We start from the raw sequence: 21,320 nt of genomic DNA, 5'->3' as shown, positions 1-21,320 counted from the left end.
TTTTACTGGTGATTTTACTGTTTAAAATGGCCCCCAGGTGTAGTGCCAAAATGCTAATGTCTCTAAGTACAAGAAGGCTGTGATGTGGCCTTACAGAGAACACACAAGCATTAGATAATCTACCTGTGGACATGAGTTACAGTGCTGTTGGCCGTGAGTTCAGTGATACTGAATCAACAATATAAATTAAGTGTCTTTAAACAAAAACAAACATAAAGCATGGTTATGTATTGATAGTTAACAAAAATGTTGTGGCCAGAGGCACTCAGGAACCTAACCCTGAATTTCCTCTAAGAGCAGTGGTTCACTACTCACTAATTCAATGTTTGCAGCGATTTTACAGAACATAACTACTGTGAAAACTGAGTATCAACTACCTGTATATTGAACATACATACATACATACATATACACACATATATATAGATAGAGATATATAGATATGTATTTAATAAGTTTGTATGTGTATGTATATACATGTGTGTTTTCGTAGTTCCTAACCATTTTGGCATTACACAACCTGTCTTAAACATTCAGAGAGGTGTGGATATTGAGGGACGAGGGGCAGCAAGAGGGGAGGTATGTCCATGTATAGGGCCCTATGCTGCGCGGTTCCAGGGTAGGGGCGGAGGATGTGGGCATTCACACTACAGTCCGAGGGAATGTTCTTACTCTCTGGAGTTGTTCACTATGGTGACACTTCACATAGATAAACACACACATTTGCATATGATTCTGGGTATTCAGTGGCTTCTTATTATGTACTTCAGGTTAAAATTCTGAGACATCGATATCAAGAGAGATAGGGGATAGAATAGATGGACAAATACATATATATATCATATATGATACCTTCCATTTTACTTCAAATTTGTTATATTGGTTAAGACTTTAAATTATTTGCATTTTGTCCACTAATAACAAACACTTGACAATTCCAAATTATATGTATCCCCAGAAGAAGGAGAACTTGTTATGAAGCACTGACTTAAGACATTCCCTAAGGTGAACTAAACATAGTCAGAAAACCAAGAGTTGAATAAATATATATTCAATTATTACAACAAGAATATTGATGTTAACCTTCCTCTTTGCTTTCCTAAGATTCTCTGGATTCTCAGGTCTATATGGTAGGCAATAATACAAATTTAAGCTTTTTTGCTATAAAGGCTCTTTGGAGGTGGTGACTACTAAGCATCTGACTTTGTGTCTTTGAACAACAGATCGTATTTCTTAGTAAAGCTAAGAAAGTTGAGTAAAGCTCCCAGTTAAATTTGTTAATTGAAGATGAAAATAGAAAGAAAGAAAAAAAAATCCCTGCAAATGGTTCTGTGGAAATTCCAATAGTAACTGGAACAATTATACAATTAATAATTCAATGTTGGCTGAAAACTATACAATTGTGCATGATTTATACAGACCAGCATTGGCATATGTTATACCACAGGTGGATACGAGGTCACCAAGAAACCACTCCACAATTTTCCCAGAAGTGTAGAGTCAAAAAGGTCACTTGTGGTAAAAGATCTTTTGGATTAGTCTTTTAAATCAATGCATGAATTAAAGACAATTTACATATAAATAGGCTAATACTCTGGCTTTGAAATTAAATGAATTTTTAAAAGATTTAAGTAACACAGAAAAGGTCAGTTAGGCATTAAGTACACATAATGTGATTTTTGAAAACTGCTTGTCTTATTGGTTTATTAATATTTGGTATTCATTGTCAGTGTCATTCTAAAAACTGCGTGCATAATTAGCAATGCACCAAAGTCAATGACAGGCCTCAAAACTAAGGAAAATATACTTCGCAAACCAGTATTTGGAAGGACAGGTCTAGAATCTGGACACAAAAATAGGCAAAATTAACCTTTGTCCACATATTAATGCACATTAGATTCAAATATATCACAACAAATTGTAAATAAGCATGACATGGCTCCAGTGAAGTTTACGTCGACATTTAGCTTCACTGATAAATTACAGCTCTTCCAAAACACAAAAGCCATAGGTGGTCTGCTGGGCCATCAGAGGAGGACCACAGTGATAATCTCTGATTCCAGTTTGCCTCTTTGGGAGTGTGAACCTGGAGGTCTTTCCAACTGTGGCGAAGAGATGGAGCAGGACTTTTGTAGTATCAGACCTGATCCCTGCTACCACCACTCTTATTGACATTAGCATACCTTAAAAAATGTTGGACACCAGGATGAGCAGGCAGAACACAGGGCATTTTTAGGGTAGTGAAGCTATTCTGCATGTCACTATAATGGCAGATATGTGACAACTGTTACTTGTCAAAAGACATAGAACCATACAACACAAACAGTGAATCCTTATGCAAACTAGAGAATTTGGTGGATAATCATGTATCCATATTGATTCATTTATTAGAAGAAATGTACCACGCCAATGAAAGATGCTAATAATGGGGGTAACTGGGCAAGGAGAGATGGGTATATGGGCACTTTGTACTTTCTGCTCCATCTTTTGGTAAACCTAAAACTGTTCTAAAAAACAATGTATGTTTTTAAATGGTGAACCAAATGTGATAATATACTCAAAGACACTGTCTTTAGATAAAAGGCTTACAATCTTTACTCAGAGGAGCCTTCTCAGTCCTCGGAGATGATTCACTGACCCCTTGGTTCTGGGATATTTGGAGAAATGGGGCAGGAGACAAGAGGGAGCAATGACAAGGAAGCTGCTCAAGCTGGGTCCTAAACTTCTATGCATTTCAAACAGAACAACTCTGCTTTCATCTACCGGACATACTGTTTCTCCACATTGGAATCCATTAAAGAAAAGGCTGCTTGGCTAAAGAAAATAAAAGGCATGAAAACTACGGATAAAAACCCAACAACAAAATACCTAGCTAATAACCCCATACACTGATACTCGGAGCTACTGAATAAATAAGTAAATAATTAACTCAAAGTTCCCACCTGACCATTATCACAACCTATGACTGAGCTAAGCAGAAGCTAAGTGAATGAATACCTTGGAAGAAGGCCAAAGGATCAGTACTTACTGAGCACCAACCATGCACTCAGTACTCCACTAGGATATGCAACATACTTTGGAGGTATGAGTGAAACACGAAGCATAGTTCCACTCCTCAAGAAGCTTACAGTCTTACAGGCAAGATAAAACTAATACCCATAACAAAATATGAAAACTATAGAACATGCTTGAGGTGCCCAGTGCCCACCTTAAGCTAAAAACAGATGTCAGGTCTTCTGTCAAGCATCAATAGATCACCAGCCCTCAACAGTGTGAGGGCATGTACAAATGAGAACATCCCAATGCCTGGTTAAGCGTCATTTCCCCAAATCTCTGTCTCCCTTTAAAAAGGAAAATTGAATGCTAACAAAGTCCATTAAGAGTGGAGAGCATTCTCATTAAAGACGTACACAGAAAGGAACAGAAGCAGAATGTAAGCCATGTGTAACCACTGTGTTCTCTTCAATTGCACACACACCTCTTCCCACAATCGTGTCTCCCGTCCCTTACTCACTAACGAGTCAGTTCCCAGGCTCTTGCAGTTGGTGGGCTGGTTCCAAACAAAGGCACGGTGGGCCGGACGATTTGGCTGGACGACTCTCTCAAGGGCTTGTGGGAGAAGCCCTGACAGCAGCAGCCTCCAATCGGAATGGCTTCCTGCCCAAGACCTCCTCACCCTATTTCTTCAGAAATAATCACCTAGATGCCGCTTTTCCCTCTAATATCCAGCACTACACTACACAGAAAACACTCAGCTGTTTCTGACAGGCGCAGAGCGTTTTGAAAGCCTGTATGTGTGTTATGCTATAAATTACCCTGTTTGTGGGTGTGAGAATAAATACCCATGTATATAGATGTGTGTACACACACACACACAAACACAGAGTATGGTACAGTTAAACCATGCTGTCAACAGCCACTCAAATCCAGAAAAATTTATGGCTCTAAATGCAGGCACACATTCAGGATAAAGACAGGAGGATTATAAATACTTCAACAATTACCAGAATAAATAAACTGCCTGAGGAGCATGAACATTTGCAAAGTAGCCTTGCTCATTCACACTGATGACCAGCAGACTTGTTGCAAATGAGCAACTAGGACATCAAACATGATTGAAAACGCAAAGATGCTGTGCCCAAATGGCATGTGCTTTATTTGACAATGAACTCTGTATTCCCAGGCACCAATGCAATTCATGAGCAAAGTGCTTTTTGGTAATTCACTTGCCCACAGAGGCCCACTACTGAGAAATCGTAAGACAGGACCCCCTTAATGTAGGCAGAGTTCTTTACAGTCATTAGTAATCCCATCTTGAGACTATCCTTCAATAACACAATTTCTTTTCTTTTTTTTCACTGAGAATTGATAGTTTGTGTTTTACCAAGGTGAGACCCATAAGTTTTTAGGAACTTGCATAATACATTAGCCATGAGAACTTAAAAGTGGTCTTTAAGTATGTACAGGAAAATGAACAGCTGTGCCAAAGTGGGTGGGCAGCTATCCTTTTATTGAAACCACAATAGTAGAGGATGAAGTCAGGTTAAAAAAAATAAATAAAAATCAAAGATTCTAGTGTCTATAAGACACAAGAAGGTCCAGTGGAAGGAGGCCAGTCCTCATTTCCTTGCTGTCTCAATATAATTTGATTCTACTGTTATTTCTTATATGTACACACACATACACATACATAGGACATTTAAAGATTTCTTTTAAAAAAATATATAAATTCAAAGTAGGACATAAATGTCTCAGGTCTAGAAGCAGATTCTGAGAATAGGACTAATGACAAGTGATTTATTAAGGAAGGGCTTCCAAAAGAAACTGCTGAGGAAGGGGCAAGAAATCGGACAGGTAAAGGCCAGAAGCCACACAAGGGTGGGACTTGGGACAGTCCTATGAAGCGGGTGCTCGTGCCAGGGCCACTGGGCTTTCACAGTCCCTCACTTGCATCACTGGCTAAGCACTGCCTGCAAGTTCCCAGCAGGCCACCTTAGCCCGTAGCTCCAGGAGGTCTGGCAATGATGGGCTCAGGTACAGCCACTGAAAGGGAATTAGGCTGGGGTGGGGCTCACAAAAATGGGGAAAAACACCTGAGGGGATCTGGGTGGCTCTCCGGTAGTTTATGTACACAAAGCAGCAAATGACCCATATTTCCCTGGCAGGGAAACTCCTGATTTTTTAAGATAAAGGCAAGGGTAGAATAAGGTTAGAGAATTCAAATAGTACATACAGAAAGAAGGAAAACTTCCCTTCTCTCACCCCTCCCTTCTTTCCAAAGGTGACAAAAGGATAGAGGGATGAAAGGATGATGGATACTGTACTTCACTGATTCTGAGATAAATAGTTTGTCACATTTTAACATTTCTGAAATCAGAATTCCTTACAATCAACAGCATTTGGGATTGATATAATGCAGCAGACAGACTGTAGTCGTACATGGATGACAGCAGAGCACACACACACAGCTCTACCACTTGAGAGGCGATGCAGGGTAGTGGCTGAGAGTATGTTAATACATTGCCTATTATCGCAACACCCTTCTATTCTGGGAATAAACACCCTATTTATTCTTTTAATAATAAGATGAATTATATTCACTCACATGTATTGTAAGTTTCATAGTGAGTCCAGGAACAAACTGGTTTATAAATTTCTCTTTTATGCTAGGTTTGTCAGAGTTACCAAAGTCTGTTATGCTGGCATTATAAAAACACATTAGCAGCTTTCTTTCTTTGCATGATGGACAATTTATTTCTATAATTCCTTGACAAGTTTATAATTCTTTGAAATAGAGTATCAAATTTAAAAAGCATAAAAGTACATACAAAATGTATATGCCTTTCACTTAAATCTGAGGGTATAATAAAAATATTCTGAAAAAAAAAAAGTATATGCCTCCAACCTGTCTTATAGCTGCCTAGCTCCTCTCCCCAGAGGCAAACATTGTTACAGTTGCTTTTGTTTTCCTTTACAGACATTACACACGTGTGTGCATAGTGATCTGCTTCTTGCTTTTTTCTCCATATTAATATGTTTTGGACTGTCCCATAGCCATACACAGAACCTCTGCATCCTATCTAATGACTTCACAGTATTCCATTAGGCCGAGAGAAAATTAACCTTACCAATTCCCATTTTAAATAGTATTATCATTATCTGTTCCTTGAAAGTTCAAATTAACTTGTTTCTGAAAGCATAAAGACCTGGGGCTTTTTCAGATCTTTAATAACTTCCTCAGATTTTTCCAATGTTTTTTTCTTGGATAACTTTGAGTAACTTATTTACCTATTTAAAAAAAATCCATCCCATCAAGATTTTCAAGGATAAATGCAAATAATTTTGCGAAGTCTCTCCTTTGATTCTTCTAATTTCCCAGCCACGGCTCCTTCCCACCTTTCATTTCTAATGTTGTGTTTTTGTATTCCCTGCCTTTTCCTTGATTAGGCTAGTGGATGGATTATTTCATTGCCTAACATTCTTTTCAAAGAAACTGGGGTTTATTCATGATATTTACCACATCTGCGTTTAAATTAGAAAACTGAATTTTTGACTTTGTCTTATTACTTGGTTCTTTCTGCAGTCCTTACATTTATCTTGCTGTTCTTTTCTTCAGGCTGATGTATAATTCCTTTATCTTATGAATATGTCCCTGCAGAATTCATATGTTGAAATCTTATCCCTAAGAAGACATAGGTGGAAATTCGGGGAGGTGATTAGGTCATGACAGCGGAGCCTCATGTGTGGGATTAGTGTCCTTATTTAAAAAGACCCCAGAGAGCTCTCTCAGCCCTTCCTCCAAGTGCGGACACAGCTAGAAGACCTCCTCTGCGAACCAGGAAGTGGGCCCTGGCCAGGGCGCCGGATCAGCTGCCGCCTTGATCTTGGGCTTTCCAACCTCCAGAACTAGGAGAAATGAATATTTGTTGTTGATGCCACCTAGTCTGTGGTGTTTTGTTATAGCAACCCAAATGGGCTAAGACACTTCATTTTTTGTTCTTTTTTTATTATATGGGCATTCTTTACGGCTATACATTTTCTTCCAAGCACAGATCAGCTACAGCCCATAACTTTACAAATGTTATACTTTCATTATCAGTGATGTCTAGGTATTTTTCAAGTTGGTTTTTTAAATGCTTATTTGAGTTAAGAGTTGCTTATCAAAGCATTTTTAAATGTCCAGGTTGTAAGAATTTGAGAAGAAATTTCTAGTTTATTCCACTGTTTTCAGGTGATGGGGACTTTACTATTTCATCCTTTCAAAATTCTCTGTGATTTTTTTGTAACCTATAAAGGCCATGTACTGCAAATTTCCTAAAGGCCCATAGAAACAAGACCTAGTCTCTATTATCAGGATCTAAATTTAGATATTATTATCTAGTCCATCTAGTTCATCTTTACCAATTATTTTGTTCAGATAATTTTTATCTACTTGATTTTCCATAGATTGAGGTTAAAATCCTCAATCATAACATTTCTGTTTATTTCTCCATGCAATTCTATCATATGAACATTGGATATTGCATTACTCTAACATGTGATACAACCTGAACCCCACTCTTTAGAGGGCCTCCATTTCACAAATCTATCCCCACCAAGAATGATTAGAGAACACATTGGAGCCTCGGTTACTCAGGATTTGATGCTTGGCTCTTGCACAGCACAACTAGTAACTTGTATTCTTGTGTCTAATGACATCCGTGCTCCAGGAAAATGCTTCTCTATTTCTCTTGTTCTATGTCATTGAAGCAATGGTGACTGAGTTTGAATGTGGGGAACGGTTATGGGTTAGTAGTGCAACTGCAAAGGTGCAGACAACAGAGATGCACACTGCCATGTGATGTGCACAGAATTTGAGCAGTAGGAAGGTTTAAATGAGTAAAAGACTAATTAATTTGTCAGATCTGTCCTCTTAGACAGCATGAGTGCAATAGACTCTTGCATAAAAATATCTCTGTTACGAGTAGTGCTGCATATCTATTTTTTCTCATCAGAATGTTCTGGTGCCATTTTATTGTTTCAGAGGTGTCACAAAGTCCAGAAGCATTCACACCTGTGGCACATAGTGGCTCAAGCACATTCTGCAATATTAAGTAATGCATGCATTCCTAAAACTTGAACATATGTAGGTCACAAGATAACATGCATGAAATGAGATGTGAGTCTTTTACACTGACAGATAGGCATTAAACACAAAAACTGGAAATCATTTTATTTTTATAATAATATTTAATAAGATTTAATTAAGATGTCAAAAACTGAAAAAGTTTTAAATCAAGCATATTTAAATTGACTCAGAATTTTTATATTTATATAAGTTAAAATATCTTACATTTTGCCTCTTAATTCTAATAAATCATCTTTAATATTTTATAAGAAATGTAACCTTTTTCAAAACATTAAAAAAGTAATTTAATCTCTCTAATTTTTATAATCCGTTTAGATGCTTCATGAAAATATAGTCAAATCTTATACACTGTAACTGCAAATGCAGCTTAGTTTTTAATTTTTTAGATCAGGGGTCAGCAAATTTCTCAGAGAGACCAGATGGTAAACATTTAGGGCCGTTGCAACTCCTCATTTCTGCCACTATCGCACAAAAGAAACTATAGACAATGTGTATATAAATCAGTGTGGCTAAACTTGGTCCCCAGGCCTTAGTAGCAGATCCCTGCTTTGGGTCATTACTGACACAGACAAAAATTATGTTAAAAACGGAAACAAAACAAAACAAAAAAAACCCTGAATTATAGCATCATATTTATTTTACTAAAATGAAGATCTAAAAAGATAACTTTAGAAACACCAAAGACACCGAATAGCCAAAGCAATCCTGAGAAAGAAGAATAAAGTGGGGGGGATCTCACTCCCCAACTTCAAGCTCTACTACAAAGCCATAGTAATCAAGACAATTTGGTACTGGCACAAGAGCAGAGCCACAGACCAGTGGAACAGATTAGAGACTCCAGACATTAACACAAACATATATGGTCAATTAATATTTGATAAAGGAGCCATGGACATACAATGGCGAAATGACAGTCTCTTCAACAGATGGTGCTGGGAAAACTGGACAGCTACATGTAGGAGAATGAAACTGGACCATTGTCTAACCCCATATACAAAAGTAAACTCAAAATGGATCAAAGACCTGAATGTAAGTCATGAAACCATAAGACTCTTAGAAAAAAACATAGGCAAAAACCTCTTAGACATAAACATGAGTGACCTCTTCTTGAACATATCTCCCCGGGCAAGGAAAACAAAAGCAAAAATGAACAGGTGGGACTATATCAAGCTGAAAAACTTCTGTACAGCAAAAGACACCATCAATAGAACAAAAAGGTACCCTACGGTATGGAGAATATATTTGTAAATGGCAGATCCAATAAAGTCTTGACATCCAAAATATATAAAGAGTTCACACACCTCAATAAACAAAAAACAAATAATCCAATTAAAAAATGGGCAAAGGAACTGAACAGACAGTTCTCCAAGAAAGAAATTCAGATGGCCAACAGACATGAAAAGATGCTCCACATAGCTAGTTATCAGAGAATGCAAATTAAAACCACAATGAGATATCACCTCACACCAGTAAGGATGGCTACCATCCAAAAGACAAACAACAACAAATGTTGGTGAGGTTGTGGAGAAAGGGGAAACCTCCTACACTGCTGGTGGGAATGTAAATTAGTTCAACCATTGTGGAAAGCAGTATGGAGGTTCCTCAAAATGCTCAAAATACTTACCATTTGACCCAGGAATTCCACTTCTAGGAATGTACCCTAAGAATGCAGCACTCCAGTTTGAAAAAGACAGATGCACCCCTATGTTTATCACAGCACTATTTACAATAGCCAAGAATTGGAAGCAACCTAAGTGTCCATCAGTAGATGAATGGATAAAGAAGACGTGGTACATATACACAATGGAATATTATTCAGCCATAAGAAGAAAACAAATCCTACCATTTGCAGCAACGTGGATGGAGCTAGAGGGTATTATGCTCAGTGAAATAAGCCAAGCGGAGAAAGACAAATACCAAATGATTTCACTCATCTGTGGAGTATAAGAACAAAGGAAAAACTGAAGGAACAAAACAGCAGCAGAATCACAGAACCCACGAATGGACTAACAGTTACCAAAGGGAAAGGGACTGGGGAAGATGGGTGGGTAGGGAGGGATAAGGGGGGGGAAGAAGAAAGGGGGTATTATGATTAGAATGCATAATGGGGGGGTGGGAGAAAGGGGAGGGCTGTAAACACAGAGAAGACAAGTAGTGATTCTACAACATTTTGCTATGCTGATGGACAGTGACTATAATGGGGTTTGTGGGGGGTACTTGGTGTAGGGGAGAGCCTAGTAAACATAATATTCTTCATGTAATTGTAGATTAATGATAACAAAAAAAAAAAAGAAAAGGGGGATTACTCCCTGATAGGATAAAACTAACTGCAAATCAACGATTAATGCATGACTTACATATCCTTAATTTTGATCTTTTAAAGGGTGTTGCATGATCAGCTATGGAAGTACATTTTTCTGATAATATTCCTTTCTCTTAAAAAAAAAAAAGCAGTTCCTGTGTGGCAATCTCCAAAAGGTTCTTCACAATAGTATAAAGGTCATATCAAAGTGTGGGCAAAGGGTTTGTTTGTGTTTATACAGAGGATCAAAGCCTAATTTGGCTACCCAGAAAACGAATTAAGATACTATATGAAGAAGAACTTCCAACATCAACATCCTCTGGAAGAATCATTCCAGAAGATGATCATCAAAAAACTTCAACAAAGATCCAGGCGATGCTGCAGTCGTAGCTGCATTCATCCAGCCGGTTCCTGGACTTGCCATTGGAATGAAGAAGGAGATATCTAAGCTGGCCTGTGCATACAGTAAAACAACAAATTTGACTGGATCTATACTGTCGGAACTCAACCAAGAACTAGGAGAAGTGCAAGTTGCAGTGCTCCAAAATCGTGCGACTATAGACTATCTACTGTTAAAAGAACATATTGGATGTGAACAGTTCCCAGGAATGTGTTGTTTTAATTTGTCTGATTTTTCTCAAACTATTCAGATTCAGTTAGACAATATCCATCATATCATTGATATGTTTTCACAAATGCCTAGGGTACCTAACTGGTTTTCTTGGTTTCACTGGAGATGGCTGGTAATTGTAGGTCTGCTTTTGTTATGTAGCTGTATTCCTATTCTGTTATGGTGTGTACGCAATTTAATTAGTAGTTTGTTAAAACCTATACATGCTTATGTTACTGTACAAGAAGATATGTCAAAGAAATAATCAATCTTCCCATGTTTTCTTCCATCTGCTACTTCTATACTCTTTCTTCTTCCTTCCTAATTACAACCCTTTAGTAGAATTCGTGCCTCATATCAAAAATTACCGAGTATCATTATTCTTCCAAGTGGTAAAGATACCTCAAGACAAATGCTGGGCATAGAAGCCACAGGGCATAAATCTGCAAAGAAGTAAAAAGCAAACCTTTTCAAACAATATTGCTTCTCTCTCACTTACCAGTTTTACATTTCCCTGTATGGCCCCGGAAGATGACTGGTTAGCCAGAGACGGGTAAGATTCCTCAAGGGAGGAACAACCTAAGACAGGCACAGTTGCAGGGGGGCCATCAGGTGAGAAATTGGGGATCAACAGAGGTGAGGCTTAGAACCTCACCCCCCCTGTTTTGAAAGAAATCTTCTGCTTCTGTGGATGTTTTATTGCCCTTGTCTAGCTTGAATTAATACTTAGTCTATAGGCACACAGCTGATCATCTACATTTGCCCTCTTACAGTACTAAACTATGTTTTCTACCTTTATCTTGCATCTACCTACCACTTCAGCATTTTATTAATAATAATAATAATAATAAGGGAGAAATGTGGGATTCACATATAAATCAAGTATAAAAATCAAATGAATATTCATATTTGCCCTGATTGTTTATAGTTCATAATGCGTGACCAAAACCGAAAGTTTCTGTGATGACTGCCCTTGCACTGTTCACCATGTAAGAACTTATTCACTATGTAAGAACTTGTTCACCATGTAAGAACTTGTTCGTTATGCTTCAGAAGATTGGAGACCGTTGAGAATTAGGCTTGGGGTTGATGAATGATTGTGCATTGAGTCCCCTATACAGAATTTTACTGTTGTTAACAACCATTTGATCAATAAATATGAGAGATGCCCTCTCCAAAAAAAAAAAAGATAACTTATTTGAAATAAGTATGTTGATTTATAAATTATTTCTTTTTAAAAACTCATCCAAATATCACCCCTAATAACAGAACATGTGCAATAATCAATGTTAGTCATCTTTGGTATTTTGCCAGTTTTCAGTCATGAAACTCATACTTACGGATTTTGTTGTTTAAGAGTTACATTGTCATGATTGAAAGATAAAAAAACATGTCTTATAATAGTTCATTACCTGGATTTATAACTTCTTCATATTAGACAGATGGTAAGTGACCTCCATTTGTACTGCTGCCCTGGGCCCCACAATAGTGAGTAAGAGAGTAAGTCTTGAATTAAGTTCTAGTAACTTCTATTTCACATCTATTGACTCTGTTGTAGACCAGGGGTTCATCATTCCTCACATGGGCTACTGCAACAGCCTTTATATTTTTCTCCCACATCTCTTCTCGTTTCCCTCCCCAATCCATTTTCCACACAACAGAATCATATTTTAAAACATGAATTGGAAACCATCACTTCTGCACTTAAAAGTCCTTCAATGGCTTTCCATTACATTCAGGACAAAATAGCATACCATGCTCTCTAAAACCCTGATCATCCCTACCTTCCAACTTTATTTTGTGCACTCCCTTCCTTCTCTATTTCTAGTTCACACTCGTCTTTGGTTGTACTTCTAGGTATTTCTTGCCTTAGGACCTTCATATGTGCCATCCCTGTGGCTACCATGTTGCTCCTTGTCCCACCCCCTTTGCAGGGCTGACTTCTTTCCACACTTTAGAGATCTGCTTACACATCACCTTCTTAGGAATGACCTCCTGGTCCACCTGAGCTCACATATGTGACCCTTGTTATTTTCTGTCACTGCACCCTCTTCATTTCCTTCAGAGCCTTAGGAAAAACACCTGTAACTGTATGTATTTATGTTTACTTGTGTATTCACTATACTGCAAGTTCTTTGAGACCCAGGACAATTTCTATTCTGTTTGTCACTTACAGTGCCCTCAGTAAGGCCTGAAATTGGTAATTATTGAGAGATATTTGTGGAACAAACAAAAGCACCCCCCGGACATACCCACCCCTGTAGCCTGAGGTCTGTATTGCCACAGGAATGGCAATGCTTGAACTAATGGTTCTCAAGAGCACTCAGAGCCTTTACTCAGCTGTCTCTCCAAGCTGGATTTCCCTTCACTGCCTCCAAAATGCTTCTCATGCATTCAAGTCACTTCCTGCAACAAGTCTTTGATCCCCCTCTAGTAGGTCTCTCAACTTCTTCATTTATTATCCGAATCATTCACTTTAGAATGATCTTACAGTGCCTAATTCTTTCTAAAGCTAAGTTCCCTCAATAGGGCACTTAACAGGGGCCATGGGCACCTAACCCAGCAGACAGCATCCGGTGAAGCCTCTAAACATACTGATATTCACCGTGGTGAGCTGGGTACCCACCGCCATCACCATCCCATCTCAGAAAGCACAGTCTAAGACAAATCTTAAAGGCAGGTGAAAGGACCCTAGGAAATAGGATTGGGGAACTAGAGAGAAACAGGAGAAAAGGGTATCTTAATTCAGGCTCCCTAGAAGTAAAGCCTAAAATGAGCATTCCTGAGCAAGCACCCGCCCTCAGGAGAAAGCTATAAGGCAATGAAGAGGTGCATGCGCCAGAGAAGAAGCCAAGAAATCTATGGCTTCACCTGAAATCTAGCCTGATCCTGATCCCACAGGAAGCTCTGGGGTATGAATGGCACCACAGAGTCATCTCACCTTGACAGGTTCAGCTAGTCACTGGCTCTGGAATGCTCTTGGTCCAAAGTAGGGAAATTTAGCAGGTATTCTGGGGAAGGAGGCTCCCCTCAACAGAGGATAATTCTCTTGAGAAGGGTTCATCTGTGAGACCTTAGCATCCTACACTCTATCAGCTGAGACGGGGCGTGCTGAGCTGGTCAAGTTGATCATGGTGGAGCACAAGCAGCATCCTCTGCAGAGGAAAACCCAATGTAAGGGTGTATTTGCAAGCTCATCACCACTGGGCAGCTGGGGCTCAGTCTTGCTGGGACTCTCTGAGAAACCTTATGTGTTTCAGATGTATATATAATGTGCTTCAAAGACATGGAAGAGAAGAGCATTTATTCAGCAGTTTCCATGCCCCACTTGTCAGGAGTTACTACGAAGTTCATTAACCCACTTGTACTTCCAGGCTTCCAGGCCCACATCAATGTGTCAGAAAAGCTCTAAGGCGGAAAATGGGGACACCCAATGCAGCTTAGGCAAGAGGCTTTGGGTCACACCTGCCCCAAGCTGATTTCCACAGCAGTGGCCCAAGTAAAAAGCAAGACAAGAAGTGGACCACAAGAAGCATCCAGTATATTAATTGGTTTCCCTAGATCTTTGGAAAATATGGCTAATGTGTCCTATTTCTGTACAGAGGTCCTACAAAGAATTTTCACAAAACTTAAGCTGTCCCCCCCCACTGCTCCTCTTACATCTCTCGGACTAGCTGCCTGATAGGCATTTTCAGTTAGGCTGGTCATGTGACCTTACAGATCAAGTCTGAGTAAGAGAAAAATTGTAATTAAATTATCAGTATCACGGCGGTATTGGGCTCTCTATATCTTTCCTAATCACTGGCATTGATAGTATTATTTCATTCTTTGGTGATGACTGTATGTGAAATATTTCATTGAAAACTTCAGGTATTGTCTGTAATAAGAGCAAAGATGAACTCTACCAGGCTCTACATATATTGGTGTTGCTCATAATGTGTGCATATTGCAAAATGGTCCCTGAGCACTACTTTTAATGGCAAACAGTGATTCCTTCCCCCAACAAGTTAAACAAAAACGGTAAGTTCCCACACTGAAATAAATCTGCAAGATAGCACATTTCCTTCAATTCACACAGTCATTAAGAAGTATTGTGCATGAGGGTTAGAAACATATAATATCCAACCTTCCTGTTTAACAGAGCCCAGCAAGGACTCAAATGAACAGATCATTATTGTCATTATGAAAGAATTTCTGCCAACAAGTTATGGTCAGGTTACTATCATTCAATCATGCTGCTAATAGGAATAATTTCATGGTAATTGGTGTATTCTAGACAAGAGAAGTACGCAAATGGCTGCCAGAATCATTAATGATTTGTGCTGACTTTCATGGTAAAAATGACAATATATTAGTTTACCAGATGCTGGATCAAGCCATGGGCCATTAACAGGAGGGTGTTCTCGGAATGTTTTCAGAACAAATACCAGCTGGTTTATTTTCAGCTTGCAGACATAATCACATGCATCCCATATCAGATCCACCACAATGCTGTCATAAATTAAAGGCTCCATGGGCTTATTATCAGATCCTATTCTTAAAAGCAACACATAGTCCTGCCAATACCCAAAATATTAAATGAGTATTTAAAGAAACTGTAAAATGCACTGCCTTGAAAACATAAAATTCCCCTTAAAATAATTTATAGTACTTAAGTATTCAAAATGTCCTTCATTGTCAATTTTGCCTCACTTGAAAAAAAATCCTGTTCCATCAGGAAGATTTTCAGGCTGAGTCTCTTAGAAATGGGGTGTCAGTTTATTAGTAAACTTAATACACTGCATTTGGAAGAGAAGAGACGCTGGCATCAAATAAACAGGAAAAAAAAAACTCCAGGAAATTTAATGTACACTACATTAGTAACCAGGACGACCCATATTTCTCAGCAATCTGCTACACAAATACATTCATATGACAAAATGTTTCCATCTTTCCTGGATCCTCAGAAAAAATGTAAAGCTTATTTAAATTCTTTTTTTGCCCTGCCTACTTACTACAAGGCTCCTCTCCCAATACTGAGAAATCTTATTTGAAAACAGAGATGTTTGCAAACCCCATCCCCAAATAAATACATAACTGGACGTTTCCTGTTTTCAACTGCTGATTGCATCACATAGTTGCCATTTCTCATAATCAAATCATCCACCTGCTAAGTGTTAAGAAAATAATCTTCCAACCAGCACTTAGCGGGCCAAGGGCTGAGTTTCAAGAATCAAAACCTTGATCAGTAGGATCGCTCTTAATGTGAAAAAGCGCCATGTTAAGGTGACCAGGGCCCGTGTGTGTAGCGCATTCTATTTCTACAAGCTGTATGCACTGCACAACTCCTGGTAATTATCGCCTATATGTACGGTAATTGTTAATTAGCCACATTTGAAGCCACCCGCCGCCAAAAACAGGACAGCATTCTTACATGGTGATTAGGGGTTTTGTGAGCGTTTTGGGGTGGGGGACACTTTCTCACTGCAGACTCTTCCGCCCCATTCACGCTCATTCAGCTCTTTCTGGGGGAAGTTAAAAGCTGCAGTGATAATCCCTTAAGTATGAGTTGGAAGAGTATAAAAGGTGCAGTGTATAAGCAATTGGATGAGGAAGCCTTTTATGTAGAAAGTCACTGAATGGGTGGCTGAGGACAGCGTGAGCAGGGAGAGAGGGGCACTTTCCTTTCTAAAGTGGTGAGGGAAGTGGGGACCCCACGGCAGTTCACTTACCTTTAATCAGCCCATCATTGTGCGCCCCTGGCCCTTGTTTCACCTTGTTTCTCAGGGCCAACCAGCTCCTCGCTGCCATTTTGCTCCCAAAGGGGGAGGTGGGAGCAATGCGATTTTTGGTAGGGACCCAGTTTCTTGCCGAATGCCAGCTCAGCCAGCTGGCACCGAACAGGCCACCCCTTCTTCAGAGGGGGTTAGCAAAACCCGAATTAGCATGCTTCATTTTAAAAACTTGCTTTTATTTAAAGACTAATTCATGACACACAGTGGCTCCCCCACTGAGGCCTGGCGCCCTGGGGGCTGGCACCCAACCAGACACATGCAACTAATTGCCACCCTCCGATGACACGCAACTAACAAGCTCCATTTTGAGGCAGCAGATTCACTAAGAATGTAACCCCGGAAGGCAGCGGATGCAAAAAAAGCTCCTTTCATAACCCTGTCCTAGGCTAACCATGGCAGCAAAGCGCCTGAAAAACACTTTTGTTTCCCTGAACCAACGATTTATCTCCATGATGGCTGCAAACATGGCTAACTGAGAGGAAGATGGCCGCGGGTGCTGTGACAACCCCCACCCCCACCCCGCCATGGCTATCAGAGGCAAGGGCTCTGCCCTCCTCTTTGCCCAAGGATACAGGACAAGGTGCCCACTTTCCCAAAGCCTGCATCTTGCCCTATTTGCAAATCAGTCCACACCCACACCCTGCACTTCCCCTCATGCTTTGGTTTTGATGCTCAGGCCTCCTTTACATAAGCAAGGACTCTGGAGCCAGGGTGCTTAGCTTCAAATCCCCGCTCCACAATTTACAAGTAACTGGCAAGTGTTTGAAAGCACCCGTGCCTCAGTTTCCCCATCAATTAACCTGGGATAATATTAGCCTTACTTAGTAGGGTTACAATGAGTTAATATAAGGATGTACATAAGCCAGTGCCTGGCATCTCATCACTCCTTCGTGAAAGAAGCCCTCTGAGTCTGACATAACTCAGCCTCCCAAAGGAAAATTTTACTTCATGTATTTTTCTCGATGAGCAGAAGCCTGCTAATCTTTGCTTCTTGAGGTGAGTTCCTGAGTTCAGGTCCTGATTGTATTCGTTTGAATTCAGCCAGTGGCAGCAGACATGGCACTCAAATATACAACTTTTATTTAGATGTATTTCTGTCAAAGTGCACATCTCCCTATAAACCTGCCCAAGGTTTCTACCTCTAAGCCTCTGCTCACCATTCCTTCCCCTCTTCAACTTTCCTTCCCCACTGCCCTACTCTGCCTGACCAAATCCCACCTACCCCCCAAAGCCTTCCTTCAAGGCCCCCTCTAGGAGTCATCCCTGCCATCCCAGCTGCAGCGAATCCTCCACTCTTCGCATACCCACAGCATTTGTACAAATGACAGTATTTTATGTGCCTCCTGTATTTCTGCTTCTAGACTGACAGCTCCTTCTGAGCATAATCTGTGAGTAACTGGTACATAACAGGCACTCAAAGAATATTTGTGGGATAACTAGGTGGTTGAATGAAAAAATTGTCCTACACAAATAAGCAGCTTCATACTATGGTTATGCAGCCACTATTTAATGAGAAGGACAGGAAGGTAATTTTTTAAGGACTTTCATAGTTGCTCTGGACCAAATTAAGAATTTTATTTAACTTGTCATTGACAGGCTCACAAATAATACCCACTGGGGAGATTTGCCAAAAACTATATGGTCTTTCAGAGCTGTCATAACAAAATGCCACAGACTGAATGGCTTAGACAACAGGAATATATTTCTTAGCAGTTCTGGAGGCTGAAAGTCCGAGATCAAGGTATCGGCAGATTTGTTCCCTTGCCTCCTCGCCTCGGCTTGCAAAATGCCCCCTCCTTCCGGTGTGCAGCGTCTCTTCTCTATGTGCATGCATCCCTAGTGTCCTTTCCTGTTTCTATAATGACACCAGTCATATTGGATTAGGGCCCCACCCTTATGACCTCACTAAAACTTAATTAGCTCTTTGAATATCTCCAAATACAGTCACATTGGAAGTTAGGTTTCAACATAATGACTTTTGGAGGGACTAAATTCAGTCCATAATAATAATATATGCAAATATTCAAAACATGCATATTCTGGAAGTTACTTAAATCCACAGGGGAAGGCATGGGAGCAGAAGCCTGCTAATCCTTTGCTTCTTGAGGTGAACCCTTGAATTCAGGCCCTGATTATATTAGAGTGAATTCAGCCAGTGGAAGCAGATCTGGCATTCAAATATATGACTTTTATTTCAGTGAAAAACCCACCTCTCTTCAGAATTTGTGGGACTCAGGTGGGAGCTCAGCCACTTCTTCCTTAGAGACAGAAGAGCATGAGCACCCCAACAGTAACTGCAGTAACACCGGTTCCTGTGAAAGCCACGCCCTCTCCCAAGAATGAGTGGAAATTTCTATCTAAACCCCTGCACGCTTTCTAGGACAAGGCTCAGCTCAGACCTTCTAGGATATAATTCACCTGAATCTTGTCTTACTGATACAGACCTGGAGCTTTATGCAACCCTGAAAATCCTGAACAGGTTCTCATGCCAGCATTCCTTTCCGAGCCATTTTGTGATTCTAACTGCTGTTACCAGCATACACGGTCGGTACTAGATGGTCTGACTTTCTCACAGTTTCAAATCACTAATTCCCAGTTAGGCAGATTTCACACATCCATCCATAAGCTAATGGCTCCCATAGTATCTGTTCATATCTTAAAGACACTTAACACTTTTTACCTGGTAGAATAATGACTTACAGGCATATGTGTCCCTTGCTAGATTTTTGAACTACTTACAGTTAGGACTGTGTTAGATCCATTGCTGTGTCCCACCCAGTGTCTAATATGACGTGGCACACAGCAGGTCACAGTAGAAGTTTCCACAGACCTTGCCAGGAATGCAATAGCAGCCCTGAGCTTCGCAAACAGCACAGCACAAGTCACCCAGCTCCACTGCAGCGGAGGCCACCACCTCACAGAGATCAAATACCTCCCTCCATTTGTCACCTGAAGCTCCTAGACAGCTGACGCCAAAACACCCCACACCTCCACGATGACTTACCGATTAGTCTGAAATAATAAAGAGGAAAAAAAGAGGCTATTAGCTCCACTTCCACTCTCTAGTCAATCATCATTCTAAAGTATTAATCAGCTGACATATTGCCAAGACATTTCCAGGCCTCTCTCCAAAAGTATAAAGATTTTATTCATCTAGAAGTCACAGAATTTATGGAAAACCTGGTTCTTTTGGCTTTTTTTTTTTCTTTTTTGATGCTGGGGGAGGTAAGAGAGAGCTATATGAAACTTGGAAATAGCTTCCCTCCCATCAGCCATTTATTACTGACTTGGAGTTAGAGAACCTTAAGTTTAAATAAGATGTTCTAAAACATTTCCTGACCAGTTAAGTATTTGCAACATTGTTCTTCATAGCATGACACTTCTGACTGATCATGGCTGACAAGGACAAAATGATCAGTTGTCATCCTTTCATTCCCATGATTTGGTAAAATACAGTCATAGCTCCTACTTTCTTTGAGCTCACATTCTAGGAGAGGTGACAGTCAAAAAGGAAGGTAAACTGACAAATAAAACAGCTGTGGTATATTTTACAAAAGAAATTTCAAAAGAAGCTAATAAGAGAGGAACATGCACCTGAAGTTAAATGTCAGCACCAGGAATCATAAGATATAGAGCAGAAGAATCCTGAAACTGGTGACCTATATGCAATCAAATCCCAAGTATGAATATGACCTGGAAAATTAAAAAATTTGCTCTAATTATTAGCTGATCTCCAAATTTTCACGGCATCTACTTCTGACTTTTATTGTAGTCATGTGTTGTTCACTACTATTATAGTAATTTCTTTGGGGTAATTTTCTGAGCAAGAGGTATAGTGTGCAATTTGCCTTGACAGTCTCGTTTGATGCTCATTAACCAACCCAACTTTTATGTAAGTAACGCAGTTTTAAAGGTAATATAATGTGTTGCTAAAAATATTAGTTTTTTTTCCTTTACCGTTTGGCTTTCTTTTTTTTTTAGAGGAAGGAAGGTAAGAAAAAATGTTAAGTTTAGTTTCCACTGCACTTTTAAAAGACTAGTTAGGCATATTTTGATAGCTTTACCAATGAGAAATGAGCCCAGGACAATTTAATATCCTTTAATTTTGAAGTATATACAAAATTAGCAAATCTTGAAGTACACTGACATGATCTTCCTCAGCCTTTGGCACATTTTCTTTGGGAGGCTCAACCCCATATTGTATCATATGTATTATACTAAACATTTGTTGGGTATGAAATTTCTGAAAATATTTTTATACTTTTTCATTTAAAATAATTTGGTTGCATATACTGCAGTTTATTTGATTTTAAAATTGGCTAAAATTTCCCAGCAATCATAATGCATTTTCAGAAATTCTTAAGTAAGAGAAGTTAATTCATAAATTATCTCAAGTGTAGACCTTCTATAATCACTAAATTTAGTAATTAATATAAATAAAATGTTCAATTTTGTTGAAATTTCATTACATATCTAATTATTCTGATTCTGTAATTTCTCCATACA

General features: G+C 39.4%; 1 protein-coding gene across 18 annotated transcripts in view; it reads right to left on the bottom strand.

The window, feature by feature from the left end:
* The window catches only part of FHIT (fragile histidine triad diadenosine triphosphatase), a 1,315,417-nt gene that overhangs the window by 903,961 nt on the left and 390,136 nt on the right, over window positions 1-21,320 (bottom strand). Inside the window, exons 4-5 of one of the 18 annotated variants that reach the window (XM_057508123.1) lie at window positions 20,409-20,507; window positions 19,554-19,826 (exon numbers count right to left, since the gene is read on the bottom strand). The exons of 12 other annotated variants lie outside the window; for them this stretch is intronic. Coding sequence is in view for 1 of the 6 variants with exons in the window: in XM_057508087.1 (XP_057364070.1) it covers window positions 16,752-16,830 (79 nt within the window). In the remaining 5 variants the exon portion in view is untranslated. Of the gene's footprint in view, window positions 1-3,514; window positions 3,836-13,981; window positions 14,238-16,751; window positions 17,276-19,553; window positions 20,365-20,408; window positions 20,508-21,320 lie in introns of those variants that run through there. 5 more of the 18 variants (XM_057508125.1, XM_057508140.1, XM_057508087.1 and 2 more) reach the window with 5 other exon arrangements.

Source organism: Manis pentadactyla, chromosome 1 (assembly GCF_030020395.1).
Source record: "Manis pentadactyla isolate mManPen7 chromosome 1, mManPen7.hap1, whole genome shotgun sequence".
Taxonomy (NCBI): Eukaryota; Metazoa; Chordata; class Mammalia; order Pholidota; family Manidae; genus Manis; species Manis pentadactyla.
Note: the sequence above shows the minus strand (reverse complement) of the source record. Positions and strands in the feature narration are given on the sequence as shown.